At 47.1% G+C, this 15,068-nt stretch overlaps 2 protein-coding genes across 2 annotated transcripts; both read left to right on the top strand.

Annotated features, from left to right (window-relative positions):
• The first annotated feature begins 75 nt into the window (after positions 1-75).
• On the top strand, positions 76-2,915 carry LOC135293098 (serine/threonine-protein kinase PAK 3-like). Its single transcript, XM_064407096.1, has 4 exons — positions 76-811; positions 1,646-1,745; positions 2,171-2,367; positions 2,698-2,915. The coding sequence occupies exons 1-4, from the start codon at positions 734-736 to the stop codon at positions 2,806-2,808; spliced, it is 486 nt and encodes a 161-aa protein (XP_064263166.1). The 5' UTR covers positions 76-733; the 3' UTR covers positions 2,809-2,915.
• A 4,647-nt stretch (positions 2,916-7,562) lies between these two features.
• Positions 7,563-13,445, top strand: LOC135293075 (RNA polymerase II elongation factor ELL2-like). The gene is made up of 6 exons (XM_064407082.1): positions 7,563-7,605; positions 7,692-8,012; positions 10,796-10,862; positions 12,358-12,529; positions 12,994-13,038; positions 13,177-13,445. Exons 1-6 carry the CDS (start codon positions 7,563-7,565, stop codon positions 13,264-13,266), a joined length of 738 nt encoding a protein of 245 aa, XP_064263152.1. The 3' UTR covers positions 13,267-13,445.
• The last annotated feature ends 1,623 nt before the right edge of the window (positions 13,446-15,068 follow it).

Genomic DNA, 15,068 nt, shown 5'->3' with positions numbered 1-15,068 from the left:
GAGTTTGCATTCTGTCCCCATGAATGCTTCCTGACATAAACAGCTTGAAGATGGATCTCAGAAACCTGGCTCTCTTACTAAGCCAGCAGCCTGTATGTTCACTTGCTGCATGTGGTTTTGCTGGTTTGGGGCATGATTTTTTCCAAGTGTTGGAGGAGAAAACATGCCAGAGATTATGTACCTTGTGCTGTTCCCACTATTTTCCATAGCCTTGCATGCCAAAAGACTAGGCTAGGAGACACATAATTTGCCAGGTCTGAAATTATTTTCCTGTTTGTGACTGTCCTTTCTGCAAGGTTTTCCAAAGGGTGTTGGCAGTGCTGCACACCCACTTGCCTTTAGTAAAAGCTGTGAAAACTGTGTCTCCTTGCTGCTGGAGGGAATGGGGCAATTTGTGTCTGAAGATGATGAAGCAGCTGCTGGGATGTGTCCACTTCCAGATTGATCTTTTTCCTCACTAAACCTCCTTTTTCCCCTGCTTGCCACCTAAGCCGTCTCCTTTTCCATGGATGTGCCTTCCTCCTTTAGGTGGCACAGATGGCAGGCACTGGCTAGCCTAGGTGGAGTGTGTCTTCATTTGATTCCATCTTCATTTACCAGTGACCTGGAAACAAAACTCAGCTGTAGTCTTTTCTTCCCCACAGCAATTTAGCTGTGCACGTTCAGCTCTACGCTGTTGCTTTCCTCTTGCAGCTACCTTGTGGATGAGGCTGTCCTGCTGGTGTTGGAATATATGGATGGAGGCTCCTTAGCTGATGTGGTCACTGTGAGAAGGATGGCTGTAGGACACATAGCAACAGTGTGTCAGGAGGTAAGGGGTCCTGCTTGTGCTTGGGATGGCTTGGACAAGGCTCATCCTTTGAAAGCACTGCAAAGTGAGTGATTCCATGTTCAGAGCTTTCTTTCTGTGCTGCTCTTCTGCTTCAGAGAAGAAAGAGCATCTGGACTGAACTGCCTGCCAGTGTCCCTGCCCTTCCTGTATTCTGTTCTTCACTCTTATCCACCATCATTGAACTCTCTGTCTCTTTTTCCTTTTTATTTTCTGTTCTGCACTTTGCCTCCCCAAGCCTTTGCCCAGAGCCTTTCTGCACTGCCTTCTTTGCCTGAAAGTGCAAAGGTGCTGCTGTGAGAGTTTTAAACCAGAGGCCAAGCCAAAGAGAGACTCATCTGTCACAGGTCTCCACTCCAAAGGATGGCATGGCACCCAGCATGGTGCTTGCTGCTGCAAACTGACAAAAGAGCTACTTCCAAGTCTGCTGTCGAGGCAGCCATAGAACCCTTGTCCTCCAGTCTCCCGCCCGACAGTGATCCCCTTGGTATCCAAGGCAGGGACGTTTTCCTCTTTTGGCAAACCATTGTTTGTCGTCCGGACGGGGAGAGCGCATCCACTGCAGCAGTGCTCATTCTGACTGGCTTTGCAGGGGACAGTCTCCAGCAACGACTGACTGATGCTTCCCCCTCCAATGCTAATATGCCTTCCCTTGGAAAGATCCTGCTCTCCTAGTGCTGCAGCAGCAAGCTCTTCCTCCTGCCAGCACTCACTGCTCCTTGGAGATCTGTGAATCTTCAGGAGCAGCCTCCTTTTGCATGTGATGAAATCAGATCAGGCTAACTCTTGGCCTCCTGTTTCTTTTTCCCCTGGCAGTGCCTGCAAGGCCTGGCTTTCCTTCATGCCAAGCAGGTGATCCACAGAGACATCAAAAGTGACAACATCCTTCTGGGCCGGGATGGCTCCGTCAAGCTGGGTGGGTATTCCTGCTGAGGCGCAGCGCTGCGGGGAGGCGGTGTGGGGCTGCTTTGGAGAGGTGCCGGGTGCCAGCAGTGGCTGCTGAGAGTGCAGGGAGCGCTGCGCAAGCCCAGGCCGCAGCTGGAAGGTGCTGAGTGGTCTGGAGAGCAACCAGGTATCCAGAGTAACTTTGGTTTGTGGGTGTTCCTTCCAAAGGGAGAGAGTTACAGTGTAAACGTTCAGGGGAATGAGGAAAAGCCAAGGTTTTGTGGGAATCGTGGGCGGGTTGTTAGCTGTGCAATTGCCCATGACCTTGGCTGCAGCCCTGAGCAAGGAGAGCCCAGCTGCTTTTCCAGCTGGATTCAGCACTGCGTTCTGGGACTGAGAGTGAGAAGCCCTTTTCCTTGGTTTCCTACTTGAAGCAGTGTTTGTTTTCCTACTCAGCTGATTTTGGCCTCTGTGCTGTGCTCAGCCCTGAGCACAGGAAACGGAGGTCGATGGTCGGGACCACTTACTGGATGGCACCCGAGGTGGTGAGAAGAGAGCCTTACGACCCCAAAGTGGACACCTGGTCCCTTGGCATTGTGGGAATAGAAATGGCCACAGGAGAGGCTCCTTATATGCAGGAGACCAGTGTCAAGGTAAGGTGCAAATGTGCTCAGATAGCCGTGTCCTTCTGCTCCGAGTCCATTAGAGAATATCCCATTCCCACAGCTTGAAGTGCTTCCAGCAAGGGCCACTTCTCAAAAGGTCCCTGGGGCTCACATCAGCTGTCAAGGCAAGACCTGGTGCAGCTTGGAATAGCTGGGGCTGCACTGGGGCCTTTTTTCCTTTGCGAGACAAGGCTCATCTCTAAGCATCTGCTAGGCAAGAAATTGCCACTGCAGACTGGAGTTTTAAAGATGGGGTCTAGGTGAGCCCTGAAGGATATGGAAGAATCACGTAGAGTCTCATGTTTCCTTTTGCTTCAGGCCAGCTACCTGATAGGCAAGCAAGGGGTTCCAAATCTGCAGCAGCTCAGGCTACCCCCTGGCTTGTGTGAATTTCTGGGCTGCTGCCTGCAGATGGATGTGGACAGGTGAGGCTCTGCCAAGGAACTTCTGCAGGTACAAGGCAAAGCGGCTGCAGGCCAAACAGCTGTTCCCTGCCAGGGTTTGCTCCTTGGCCAAACTCCAGGGAATCAGATGGGCCCCCCACAGAGTAATCTCTGCTCTGGATGCTTTTCAAATGAAAACTAAGTAGGATCTTGATTGCTGAGGTTAGAAGGGACCAGTGAAAGTCATCTAGCCCAAAACCCCAGCCACTGGCAAGGACATCTTCAAGTAGATCGGGTTGCTCAGAGTCCCATCCAAGCGGAGCTTGAATGTTGCTGGGCTTGGGGCTCCTCCCAGCTCTCTGGGCAGCCTGTGCCAGTGTTCCAGCACTCTCCTCACAAACAGTTTCTTCCTCAGAGCCAATCTGAATTGAGTGTCTTTTAGCTTAAAGCTGTTCCTCCTTGTCCTCTTGCAATTGGCCCTGCTAAAAGATATGTCCCCAACTTTCCTAGAAGCCCCTGAAACTATTGAAAAGTCTCCTTGGGGCTTGCTCTTCTCCAGGCTAAACAAGCACAAGTCTCCCAGCCCTTCCTCAGAGGAGAGCTCCCACCTTCTGGTCATTTCTGTGTCCCTCTTTTGCTCTCAGGTGCTGTATTCAGGTTTGCCTGGTAGCAAAGGAACTGAAGTATTGCAATGCTGGGGATGGGGGCTTGAGGAACACAATGAAAGCAGTCCCTGCCAAGTGGTTTTAGATTGGTCTGTGGGAATGGGGGAGCTGGGGTGGAGCTCACTGTGAGCATCCGAGGGCAGCCAGCTTGTCCCTCCTGGCCCACCCTTGGAGGTTTCTGCCAGCCAAACAGGCACAGCTATGCAGGATTTGTGCCAGCCCCATGTGCTGCCTTGCCCCATCAAGTAGATGAGAATGGCTGTGGCTTTGCTGCCAGGTTTGGTGGCAGACAAGGAGCTGGTGACCGGGCCACTTCCTTGGCTGTGCCTGCTGTGAAGGAAGATGCCAGCCAGCACAGGAGGGAGTGGGGTGTGCTGAGGCAGACACTGCTCTTCCTGCAAGCCAGAGCTGAGCACATCTGCACCCTGCTGCTTGTGTCCTTGCTCCTGGCTTGCTGCTGAAAACCTGAATGTCCAGCTTTCCTGAGATCAACACGTGGGATCAACATTTTTCAGAGCTCTTGGGAGTCTCTTGAGGGATGCTTTATGCCCCACATCTCTCCTGGACACTCAAAGAGCCCATGTCTGTAGAAAAGAGGTGCCTGAATAAGTCTGTTGACTTTCCTGAAAGGAATAAATCCTCAGGACAGCAAGCAGCAATCCCACAGTGACAGCAGGACAAAAATCCCAGCAAGTGACGGCACCATGAGGAATGGACTAGTGCAGTTCTGGGCCGTGTTTGTCTGTGACAGCAGCATGCTGGACATGAAGGCAGATGTGCTGCTGGTGCCCTCAGTCCCATGTCTGTGTATTTCTGGGTGCTGGAGGAATCCAGCTCGACCCTGTTAGGAGCTCAGTTTGGAAAAGAATGGTTCCTTTTTCCTTTGTCTCTTTTAATTTGGTTAGTTTTGTTTCTTTTTCCCTTTGGGCAGCATCCATTTCTGCAATCAGCGGAGCCTCTCTTAAGCGTCTTCTGACAGCCTGATTACTGCCATCCCTGCAGCAAGGGAATGCAGGAAGCAAAGGAGATGACAAGGACCACTTCAGCACTGGAGAACAGAGCCTCTGAGAGCACGTAGGAATCCAGAGGAGAGAGGGGCCGGGAAAGAGGCAGCCATCAGAGCAGGAAAGGAAGGTGGCATCTCCTCTTGTCCCACCTGCTGATCCTCCTTCTGAATTTCTGGTTTGGACAGCATTGCTGGAGGGCACAGAGTCACTACTGACGTGCATTTTCAGGTGGGGGGTGGTGTGAGGCATGAAGCTTCCACTGATTATTTGGGGAACTTGGCTGGAACTTCATTGGAAGTGTCTTCCTCCCCTCACCAGGAGCTGGAAGGGCAGCGTTTGGAGGCACAACAGCTGCTGGCACAAGGGGCAAACTTCCTGGCAGAGGTAGAGAAGGAGCAGGAGAAAAGGCTGCTTGAGATGAAGCAGGAAGTTGCCACCATGCAAGCTGACCAAGAAGAGGTACGAAGCAGAGGCAGTCAAAAGGCAAAGGGTGTGAAAAGAGAGCTTGTGTGTTGTTTTGGGCTGCTCTGCACTCCTTATGGGCACTGTTTCTCTGGGCTCTGTCTGTCTGGGTGGCTTTGTCTCCATGCTGGCCCTTGGTAAACAGTGCTGGAGAGACCTTTGTGCCATGAGGGAAAGGACTGGCCAGGTGAGAGGCTACCAGAGTGCAGGTTTGAGGAAGGCAGGAATGGCACAGCAGGCCCAAAGAGAATGGGAAAGGCAGAGCTGTGTCTCAGAAGGAGGGAGGTCCCCCAGGAAGCTCCCTGCAGAGCCAGGCTGGAGCTGTGGGAGCAGGCTGGCTGTCAGGCTGGTGAGGAGGTGCCTGAAGCTGCTGAGTACGTCCTGTGTGTTCTTTGTCTGATGGAGCAGTGCATGGTGTGTGTGCCTCAGCATGGCCTGGAGCACATGTTCCTCCTGCCTTTGGTGTCAGACAGACATTGTGAACTCCCTCAGAAGCCAGTGTTGTGCTCGGGGACAGCCAGGCAGCACTTTGGCGCATTCCTTTTGCCTTTGAGGGCAGCTGGGAGTGGGTGGGCTTTGCCTGAGCTTCCCTGTGCAGTGAAGACAAAAGCAGGGATTGTTTTGCAAGCAGCAGAAGGCTGCAACCCAGCCAATGACTCTGTGAAGGTGTGTGTGCTAGTCTGGCCAAACTGATGAGAACACTTGGCTTCCTGGATTCCCTTTAGACCTCTGACTTGTCACCAGTCATTGGGGACAAAATACTTCCCAGAACTTGTTTGTCTGTGGGACTGGTTTAATGCTGGTGTTGTCTTTATGACTGTTTGTACTTCTACTGTTCCTTCTACAGTTTGGGTTTGATAAGAATTCTACATTTTGGTTAGCCTGACCTCCTGGAAGATAACATCATTTGATAGCACAAATAAGAGAGGAAGAGGTCTTTTCAATGTGCCCTAAAAGTTAAAACATTACATTGTTAGAACAATCCCGAGGTATCAGATAGGAAGTGTTGTTTTCAAAGTGCCCCAAAAGAAGAAAACCAGCACAATTTTTTTACAATCCCTGTTTGATATTTTAGTTGTATGCTTAGGGAGATGCATCAAAGAGACACATCCATGTGGCATTTCCAGATAGAACTGCCCTGCAGGCAATTCTCAGGAGGAAGCCTGCAGCCCCTCTGCTGCGTGTTCCTCCAGCAGCAGGCACTTTGTCACTGCTAATGCCCAGCCGGTAAACACTCTTGGAATACTAAGCATTGGCCTCAATCCCTGCACAGATTCCTGCACTCTAGGAAAGCACACCAAGGCCTTGGTGACTCTGCAGTACAGATGAGTTGCTTCTTACAACTAGTAATAGCTGCAGAGAAACAGAGAGGCCTTTTATAAGGTCACTTCCAGTGAGGTTTATTGGAGCAGAGCAAAGGGGAACCAGAGACAAAAGATGAGCCATGTCCTCTGCACAAGGTTTAAGCAGGGGTGTGTGCAGGGTCAGTAGCAAGGGGCAGGGCAAAGGGAATTGGCTCTCAGGGAAGAAGGTGCCATCCACCAGGGGTACCATGACCCCCTCTCCTTACATATTGTGGCTAAACCACTAAATGCGTTTTTTTTTAAGGAACTCTTGCTGGATATGAATGGAGATACTTGGTTGTTTCCAATTGGTGAACCATTAATATGGCTTAAAACTCATGTGGCAGGGGAATAATTCAGCTCTGTGCAAAAAGATATTGTTGAGTCCAAATTGGGTGCTCACACCCAATTCAGGAACAATCATATTTCTCTAGTGTGCATGCAGCAACCATAATGAAGATTTGTTTTCTGAAATGTCTGCCCATAGGTAGCCAAGTGGAATCCAAAGGAGAATTCCTTCAGTCTGAAGGAACATCTATTTCAAACCCTTCAGACTGATTGGCCTGGCTACACTGACATAGACAGAGAGAATTTGAAGATAACATTCAGTGGTTCAGAGAACGGGAAAAAAAAAGCCCTGGAAATGAAGCCAAGATTCTTAGAATATGCTGAGGTAGCAGGGACCTGCCAGGATCCTGGTCCTGCACAGACACCACGAGAATCACACCCTGTGCCCAAAGAGTTGTCCAAATCCTTCTTGAGCTCTTTCTGCAGTGACCACTGGCCTGGGGAGCCTGTTGCAGTGCTCAAGCACCCTCTGGGCCATGAATGTTTTCATGATAGCCTGCCTAAAGCTCCCTCAATTCAGCTTCATGCTGTTTCTTTGAGTCCTGATACTGAAGGTCTGTTTTCCTTGCATGGAAAGAACTATGACAGTTGATATTTAGGCTTTTTAACATGAACTATTGGATCATCCATACAGAAAATCAGCTCCATCTCAGAACCCCACCAACACCAGCCAAGTGACATCTCTGGGAATTTCTGAGAGAGACACTCCAGCAAGACCTGCTCAGGTATTTTGTGCATTTTTACTATTCTGGACTGTATGGTAAATTTTAGCAGACTTGCTGGTGATGTAAAAGCTGTGATGTGAATGTACGGGACCTTCCCTTTTGGGAAAGACTTTGATGGAGCTCCTGAATGGGAATGTCTTTCTCCCAAAGCATTTTAGCTCCAGACTTGAAGTAGGACTTGCTAAGTGCTAAGATGAGAAAGGAGGGATGAGATAGAGCCTGTATTTACCTGCAGTACTTGCCGGTTTGAATGCTCTTTTTAGTTAAGAAAGATGTGTTTTCAACCTTGGCCAGTTCAGAAATGCTGCCTTTTCAGAATGGGAGCAAAAGCTGACCCTACTCATAAGTTCATGAACTAATTATTTTGTTATTGTTGCAGAAACGGCCTCTGGCTTCCGACTTGACCAGTCCTGTGATGAGCAAGAAGAGGAGAATTGGTCACCAGCCCAGTCATGTCCAGGCAGCAGCTGGTGGCCACTTTTCTTCCTTCTTTCTGCCTTCCACATCCCTTTGCTTTTTGGACATGCTTCCAAGTTTTGGCTCCATTTCCCCCTGCACCCATGTGGTGCAAAACCCAGAGAAATTTCAGTGTTCCGTCATCCCAGCGCCTGCCAGGGTGCAGAGGAGATCCCCAATTCAAACAGGAAGAAAAATGAATTGGGGAGGCTGAAGCAGTTGCATCCCTTGGATTTTGATGAAGGTATTAATGTGCTGGTTTCCCTGACTCCTGTGTGCATAACTGTGGTGTAAAGATTTGGTTATTAAGTGAAGCTTCTGCCTGAATTAAGGTGCAAGTGCACCTATTTCCACAGTCAACAGTAAAAATATTACTGAACAGTAAACACAAACTAGGCAGATGGAAAGAAATAAGGGAAGAGAGGCAGGGTGAGGGGAAGAGAGAGACATTCAGCAGGAAGATATCATCCCCACATGGGCCCTCTGTCATCCAGCTGGTCCTTCCTCACCCTTTGTCTTCTCGGTGGTGGAGGCCCCAAGTCTCTCTGGAGGTACCACCTTTCTACTGTCCAAGACTGGGGTATCCACAGGGTGGTCACAGCTGTCCCCACATCTTGGGCTAGAAGCCGTGGAAGCAGTGATTCTCCTTACCCACACTCTCTACAGTGGAGTTTCTGTCTGGTGTCCTAATTCCAAACCTTCACCTCTGCTAGGCCAAGACTTAGTGCTTTTCTTCATGCCATCTGTGCTTCTCTCAGAAGCACAGATTCCTTTTGTGGTGGCTCATCTTATGGAAACATCCTTCTTTGACAGTGTTTGGAAACAGTTAATTGTGCTCTTGCACCTTGTGACAAGGGAGCTTTGAAAGCTGGCTCTGGATACACAAAGGCACTGCTCTACATCACTGCTCTACCATTACCCCTGCTGTATGGTCATGAAAAATCAAGAATCTTTTTTTTTTTTTCTGCCGTTAGATTAGATTGTATCTCTTGCTTTAAAAGACAACAACAGCAAAGCCCAGAACCTGTGCTGCTGGAACCTTGTCTAAAATGACATTAATTTTTAGAAATTCTCCCTCTAAATAATGCAAAAACCAGTCGAGGACAAAGAAATGTGAAATTGCTTGCTGTTGGGAGAAGCTGATTAAAAGGAAGAACCAGGCATTACAAAACCACAGGGAATGGGTTATTTCTTTCCATTTGATTTCTAGTAAACTGACAGTTGACTGAGACACCGCTTTTTCCATCAGCAGATTTCCAAGACTGCATGCTGAATGCACAAACCTGTCACACATTGATTTCAGGCTAGTTTACTGAAACAGTCAAATCTCCGTGATGCCATGGTTTTTCACTGAACTCAGCCTTTTCATGGAAACACCAAAAGCCCAAAACCTGGGGTGTGGTTTCCTGGAGATCTACTTTGAATGAGGCTGTGAGTTCCTCTCCATCCCAGCTGCAGAATTTCCTTCTTCAAAAGCTGTGGAAGTAGTACAGACTGAAAACAGTGTTGAAAAGCTAAAGATAAAGGCATAAAGAACACTTGATTTCTGATGACAGGGACACAGGCAGTAGGGCAGAGTTCAGTTGCTTTGTTAAATCTGTGGCTTGTCTCTTCTGGAGGTTGATCTTGCAGATTCCAAGCTGGGTTTAGCCTGGAGGCAGGTTTAGAGTGTGCAGATGCCTCTTGCAAGTGCTGGTGTGCTTGCAGAGACAGGTGCTTTGAGATGGTCTTCCCACATTTCTTCTGGACATGCACACAGCACCTGCAAACCTTGGGATGCCTTTGGAAGGATTTCTGCTTGAATCCATAAACACATGAGCAGCTTTTATCAGGAGGCAGTAACAAAATTCTGCCCAGCTGGTGAAGGAAAAATCTGTTCTGTGTTTCAAGTTGGGGCTCAGGCTGAAGCTTTTTTGTGGACTGAGCCATGAGAGCAAATGCACTTTTGGAAATGAAATGCTCACAGCAAAGGCAAGTTGTATTCAACATGCTCTGACTATTGGTATTTCTGTCCAGTTTTATTATTATATTTACACTTCTTTTTATATTTCTGCTATACCATGTAATAGTTTGAACACTGAAATCAACAAAAGCAAATGGAACATCACATGACAGCTCTTTCCTCAAAAATTAAAGCTTAGGTGGCCTAAAGATTGGCAAGAATGGCTGAGTTTGAACAAGATTACTTTGTGTAAATAAGGGCAATGGAAGCTCATAAGGAACATAAAGGATCCTCTGGGTCTTTGATGCTTGGCACAAAACCTCAAGTGGAAAGCAGAGATTTCCAAGATCCTGAGTGTTCCTTCCTGTTTCTGCTGTCTTTTCCTTATGGCAGCTCTTTTTATTATCATTGTAGTTCTTCAACATTTCTTTGGAAAGTGGGCTTTGAGGTTATGTGTGCAATGCTTCCCAAATGCCTTTGGAAAGAGCCAAAGGGCAATTCACAAGTGCAGAGCTGTTTCCAACCCCATCCTGCCACGTTAATCGGTTTTGGCTGCAGGTCATTAGAGCCTTAGTGCCAGTAAGCCCAATAGAATGGAATTGGCTTTCCTGCTGACAAGAGTGCAGGTACTTCTCCAAACTTTGGGCCTCTGGAACTGGCAGCGAAGTGGGGATAAAACATGGTGTGAGAAGAACTCAGCTTCCTTCTTCATTTCTTGTTAGAACATCAATGTTGGTCTCTCTCAAGCTGTTGTCTTTTGTGAAGCTGCATCTGTTGCTGCAAGAATTGAATGGCTCTGTAGATGACACCTCATGTTTTATAGATGAGAAAATATGTAGCTGGGGCTAACACTGTGGGAATGCACAACCTGTAGGATAAAGTGGCCATTCCCTCTTTCTAAACCCCAGGACAGGCTACTGTGGAAAAGGTTGTGTGTGCCCCATTAATAAATGTTACTGCTTCTTCTGAATAATTTCTTGTGAAAAGAAAGGTCTGAAGGACTTTTCTCAAGACTGTCCAATGGGGATCTTTTGATCTTTTAATGATCTCCTGATGAAGAGTGTCAAAATTCTGCTTTTCTGCAGGAAAAAGAACAGATCCTTCCATTGCCTCCACATGCTCTGCAACAAGCAACCAAGCAGACTACTTGAGGTGAGTCAAATAGCAATTCACTCTTGCCACTCTCAGTGGGGTGCAGTGTCCATCTCTTTGCTGTGCTGAAAGGATGAGTTTGAGCAGGCTTTGTTGGGCCTGCAAGGCTCAGAGCAGAGATGAACACTGAGGTGGGTGAGGCCCGGACGGGCCCTCCCTTCCTGCAGTGCAGCTGCACAGGCTCAGCTGCAGCAGTGCTGCTGCATCCCCTCATGGCATTTCCAGGAGAGGAGGGAGAAGTGTGTGTGTGGTATAAAGCCCTGGAAATTGCTCGCAGCTTGTGTCAGGGCAGTGATGTTGGCAGGGGCAGCCAGGCCTCCTGCAGCTCTGGGGCTCTGGGGCAGCTGCGGCCTTTGGAGCAGGCGCGGCAGGGCCCCGGCTCACATTGCTCCGGGACCTCCCAAATGTGGAAAGGCATCTGTGGTTTTCTTTTCAAAATTATCCTGCATACTAGTCAGGTGTATCAGGCCTGGCATGCATCCTTGGCACAAGTTGTTGTCTGTCTTACTACTGAATTTCAACTTGTTATCAATTTACTGCTTGTAAATATTAATCTCATAGTGGTATGAAGGATTCATTCCAACGCCGAAGGAGTTTTTGTCATCCAATAAGAACCAGACCTTCAGGCCCAGAGGAGCAGAAGCATTGGTGTGAGAGTGTTAGCAAGTGGCATCTATTGCTCTCATTGCCACTTCATCTTGGATTTTTATCATGAGCTTGATAAACCTCAGACCTGCTGATTTGAGGGAGAAGGGAATGAAGAAGGTTTGACTCCCAACAGTGGCTTTAAGCATTAATGAGTTTTTCCCTCCTTAGGAGCTGATGTGCTTTGGGTATTTCTTCTTGTAAATTCTGACTTGACTAGAGTTTGGTTTTGTGGCTTTGTTTCCTTTTGTGTATTAGAAATGCCTCAGTTCCCAGGTCAGTGATGTAACTTGCTCTCCACTAGAAGAATCAAATATTATCATTGACTCTGCTTTACCATTAGACAGAAAAGAATGTAGCTCAAAAATTCACTCATCTCCATAAATACATTCCTTTACAAAAATATTTTGCAGATGAATTTTCGCAGTCACATGTAACTCAATTAAGTTTTTCCTACAGAGGAAGAGATTATAATTTAGTTATGTCTTGTCTTCCTGAAGCTGCTGTGTTTGTTTTTCCTTTGACATTTGAAATGAGGGCACATAATTTCTAAATGTGCTCCACCTGCTCATGAAGGAAACCTCTACAATGTCAACGATTTTGAACTAGAAATGGGCCACATAGAAATGTGGCAGATTCCCAGAATTACCTGACTACATTCTCTTGATGCACATGAGCTTGAAAGCAAAAACTGTCAGGCCCAGAGCCACTAACTCAAAGCTTGGTTGTCTGTGTTTGAGATTTCCCTGTGCTTGGTGTCAAATTATATGTGTGTTTTATGGAATTGAAACACACTCAAATGTTCTCTTAGAGTTCACTCAGAGAAAAATGGTCTCATTTTTTCCTTTAGAAAATACGGAGCCATTGTCTCCTTGGAGCAACGCCAGCACTACAAGGATGCCTTCAATGCAGATTATGAGGAATATTGGAATTTATATTTTAAGATTGACAAGATCATCAAGAAATTCAGACATTTTCAGGAACAATGGAAGTCTCTGACTCCAGGCTCCAAAGCCTATCAGGTAAAGAAGGATAAAACCATGAAGACTGTGCTTCATCACAGCAGTGTTTTGGATTCCCTGGAGCTGCTCAGAGGGAGCAGCTGTGGAAGAGGGAAACTGTGGAACTGGCAAATATGCTCAGACACTGCTTGGGCTGGGTCTGATTTTGGCAAGACCCTGCCCAAAAGCCCCTGTTTGAGCTGTCTATGAAGAAACAGCTGTTTGTGAGAGGTGTCCAAAGCAGAGTCTTAGAGCATGGGCTGCTTCTCTTGCCTATTGAGAGGCTTAGTTACAGATCTTGGGTGATGCTGGGAGGTGGAGATTTGTTTTGCAGAGCTCCCAGAAGAGTGGTGGCTCACAGAGAAGAAAATCTCTATAGAGTCAGACTGAATGTACTTTTAGTGTTTTACCAAAGCGTGCATTTTATGGTGCCAGTGAAACATTCTTCATGATTTGTTATTTTTGTTTCTTTGTTTTTCCTGCAGATGCTGCATTATCGAATCCTAGCAGATTATCAGCAGTTACAACAGGTACGTGTGACACCAGACCTGCAGGGCCATGGCAACTGCTAAGTTTGCCTCAAGGCATTTTTATAGCAAAGGACATCAGATTCTAAGCTCTGCAGAAGTGTTTGCATGCCCTGATTTTCTTTTCTTTCTCCTTCACAGAGTAGCCCCAGCTATTATGAAATGAAGAGTGGGTGCCAGTACCTCCACAAGAAGCTGGCCCATATTCAGAGCTGCATTTCTGAATTTTAGCAGCAGTGAGTGGAGTACTGGCACCAGACATCGGCTTCAGCATGGAACATCTCTGAAATCAGGATTTTTCATTTCAACTAGAAGATTAGATTTTTTAGGATTCTTTAAATTAGTACAGAACAATAGGTTATCTTAGCACTGAGCAGTAGGTGATTTCTTATAAATGTAGGATTAGTTCAAAGAAGTTTAATAAGTTTAAGTCAAAGTTGAAAGATGATAGTATTGAAATTTAACAATAAAGAAATCTCACTATCGGTAATTCCTTCTTTCCTTGTTGATTGTATCATTTGCATTGGGTTTCTTCTGGTCACTTGTTTTCTTCAAGTCCTAAGTTTGTCCACTGAAAGAAATTGATCAATAGAGGGTGGAAGCCCACTACCTCTACTATGAAGTTGAGCTCATTTTAAGAAAAGATTGTAGTGGATGGAAATTCTTTATGATAAGTGTAGGGGTGGTTTTTGACCATTCTTGTTAATTCAAACTCTTTGCCAAAGTTGGCAAAGGCTTAGAAGTTGGACAAACCTGTCCTCAAATGACCTTGTTTTGGAGGGTTGCAGAGGAGTGCACATGGGCTGCTCTAAGCTGTCAGCTGAAGCAGCTCTCAGGACTGCTTGGAGATCATGGCCTCCCCTTGTCAGTGAGCCAGGGAAGATCCAGATCTCTGTAAGAGTTTTCTAAAACACTTGGAGAAATGTTGGAGGCAAGGTACTTCAATGGATTTTAAATGGAAATTCAGTTCAAGTGTCCCTATGGAAATGCTGTCAATTTCTTAGCATTTTTAAGACTAATCTGTCTCAAGCAGCCTTTCTAGAGAGACACAGATCGTGATTCCAGCACAAACCTATGGGGACTTTGATGTTTGAGACTTTTCCTAAGTTTCCTCCATGTATTCATTCAGCTGACATGGTAGAGCTGTTGCCAGCAAGGCTGTAAGCGTCTTTAGGGAAAGGATATGAAATTGATTGAGGGAGGATAATATTTGGGAACACTCAAAGGTGGCTGGGAATGCCCCTTTCTTCCTTGCAGAGCATTCTACAAATTCCTCCATTGTCTCCAAGCCAACGATGTTGAGTCCCTGTACCTCAGAGCCCTTGGGGTGTTTTGTGATTGAACACCTGAGCCGTTGTTGCCCTTCTGCTCTCCTTCAAGCCAAGTTCAAGAAAATGTCACCTCCTAAACCCTGAGACTTGGGTCCATTTTTGCCTGGCTCAGGGGGTGCTCCTCCAGCTCTGCAGTGCAGAAGCCCCAGGGACGCTGCCGTGGGGGGCATGGGGTGAATTGTGCTGGGCTGCCTCCCCTGGGCCTGCTGGCTGCTGCTGCTTGACAGAGCGTGCCAGAGTGCTGCTGCCCAGGCTGGGCTGAGACTGAGGACTTTTCATGGTTACCCCTTCATGACATATCTTTCCCTTGATGGGATTTCTTCTAACTCACTCTACACTGCATTAGAAAGTTTTATTTCCATGCTTTAACAAATTGAGGCTTCAAATTCTTATCTATATTCCCTTCCCCAAGTCCCTTATGTGTTGGGGCTGGCTTCCCTCAGGGGCAGGTGTATCAATGTACTGATCCCATCCCCTTTTATTGCTGCAGGAGTGCTTAGGAACACTTCAAATGGTCCTTTCCACTTTTCTTTAGGTGGCTTGTTGCTGTGCTTTCTGACACAAGACACAGTCCCCAGGTTGATGAGGATGTACCTGAGTATCCAAAGTCACCAGGGTTGGTCACAGCAGAGACTTGTGGAAAGATGAGAGCATTTTCCAAGAAGATGATAAGGGACTGAAATTATCATTTCCTATCATATG

Source organism: Passer domesticus, unplaced genomic scaffold, assembly GCF_036417665.1.
Source record: "Passer domesticus isolate bPasDom1 unplaced genomic scaffold, bPasDom1.hap1 HAP1_SCAFFOLD_67, whole genome shotgun sequence".
Taxonomy (NCBI): domain Eukaryota; kingdom Metazoa; phylum Chordata; class Aves; order Passeriformes; family Passeridae; genus Passer; species Passer domesticus.
Note: the sequence above shows the minus strand (reverse complement) of the source record. Positions and strands in the feature narration are given on the sequence as shown.

Excerpts from the sequence above, each read along its gene's own strand:
- LOC135293098 (XM_064407096.1), top strand. The coding sequence starts at position 734 with ATGGATGGAGGCTCCTTAGCTGATGTGGTCACTGTGAGAAGGATGGCT. Across the intron at positions 1,746-2,170 it reads GGATGGCTCCGTCAAGCTGG|CTGATTTTGGCCTCTGTGCT; the intron begins GTGGGTATTCCT and ends TTTCCTACTCAG. Across the intron at positions 2,368-2,697 it reads TGCAGGAGACCAGTGTCAAG|GCCAGCTACCTGATAGGCAA; the intron begins GTAAGGTGCAAA and ends CTTTTGCTTCAG.
- LOC135293075 (XM_064407082.1), top strand. The coding sequence starts at position 7,563 with ATGCTCTTTTTAGTTAAGAAAGATGTGTTTTCAACCTTGGCCA. Across the intron at positions 10,863-12,357 it reads AACCAAGCAGACTACTTGAG|AAAATACGGAGCCATTGTCT; the intron begins GTGAGTCAAATA and ends TTTTTCCTTTAG. Across the intron at positions 12,530-12,993 it reads CAGGCTCCAAAGCCTATCAG|ATGCTGCATTATCGAATCCT; the intron begins GTAAAGAAGGAT and ends TTTTTCCTGCAG.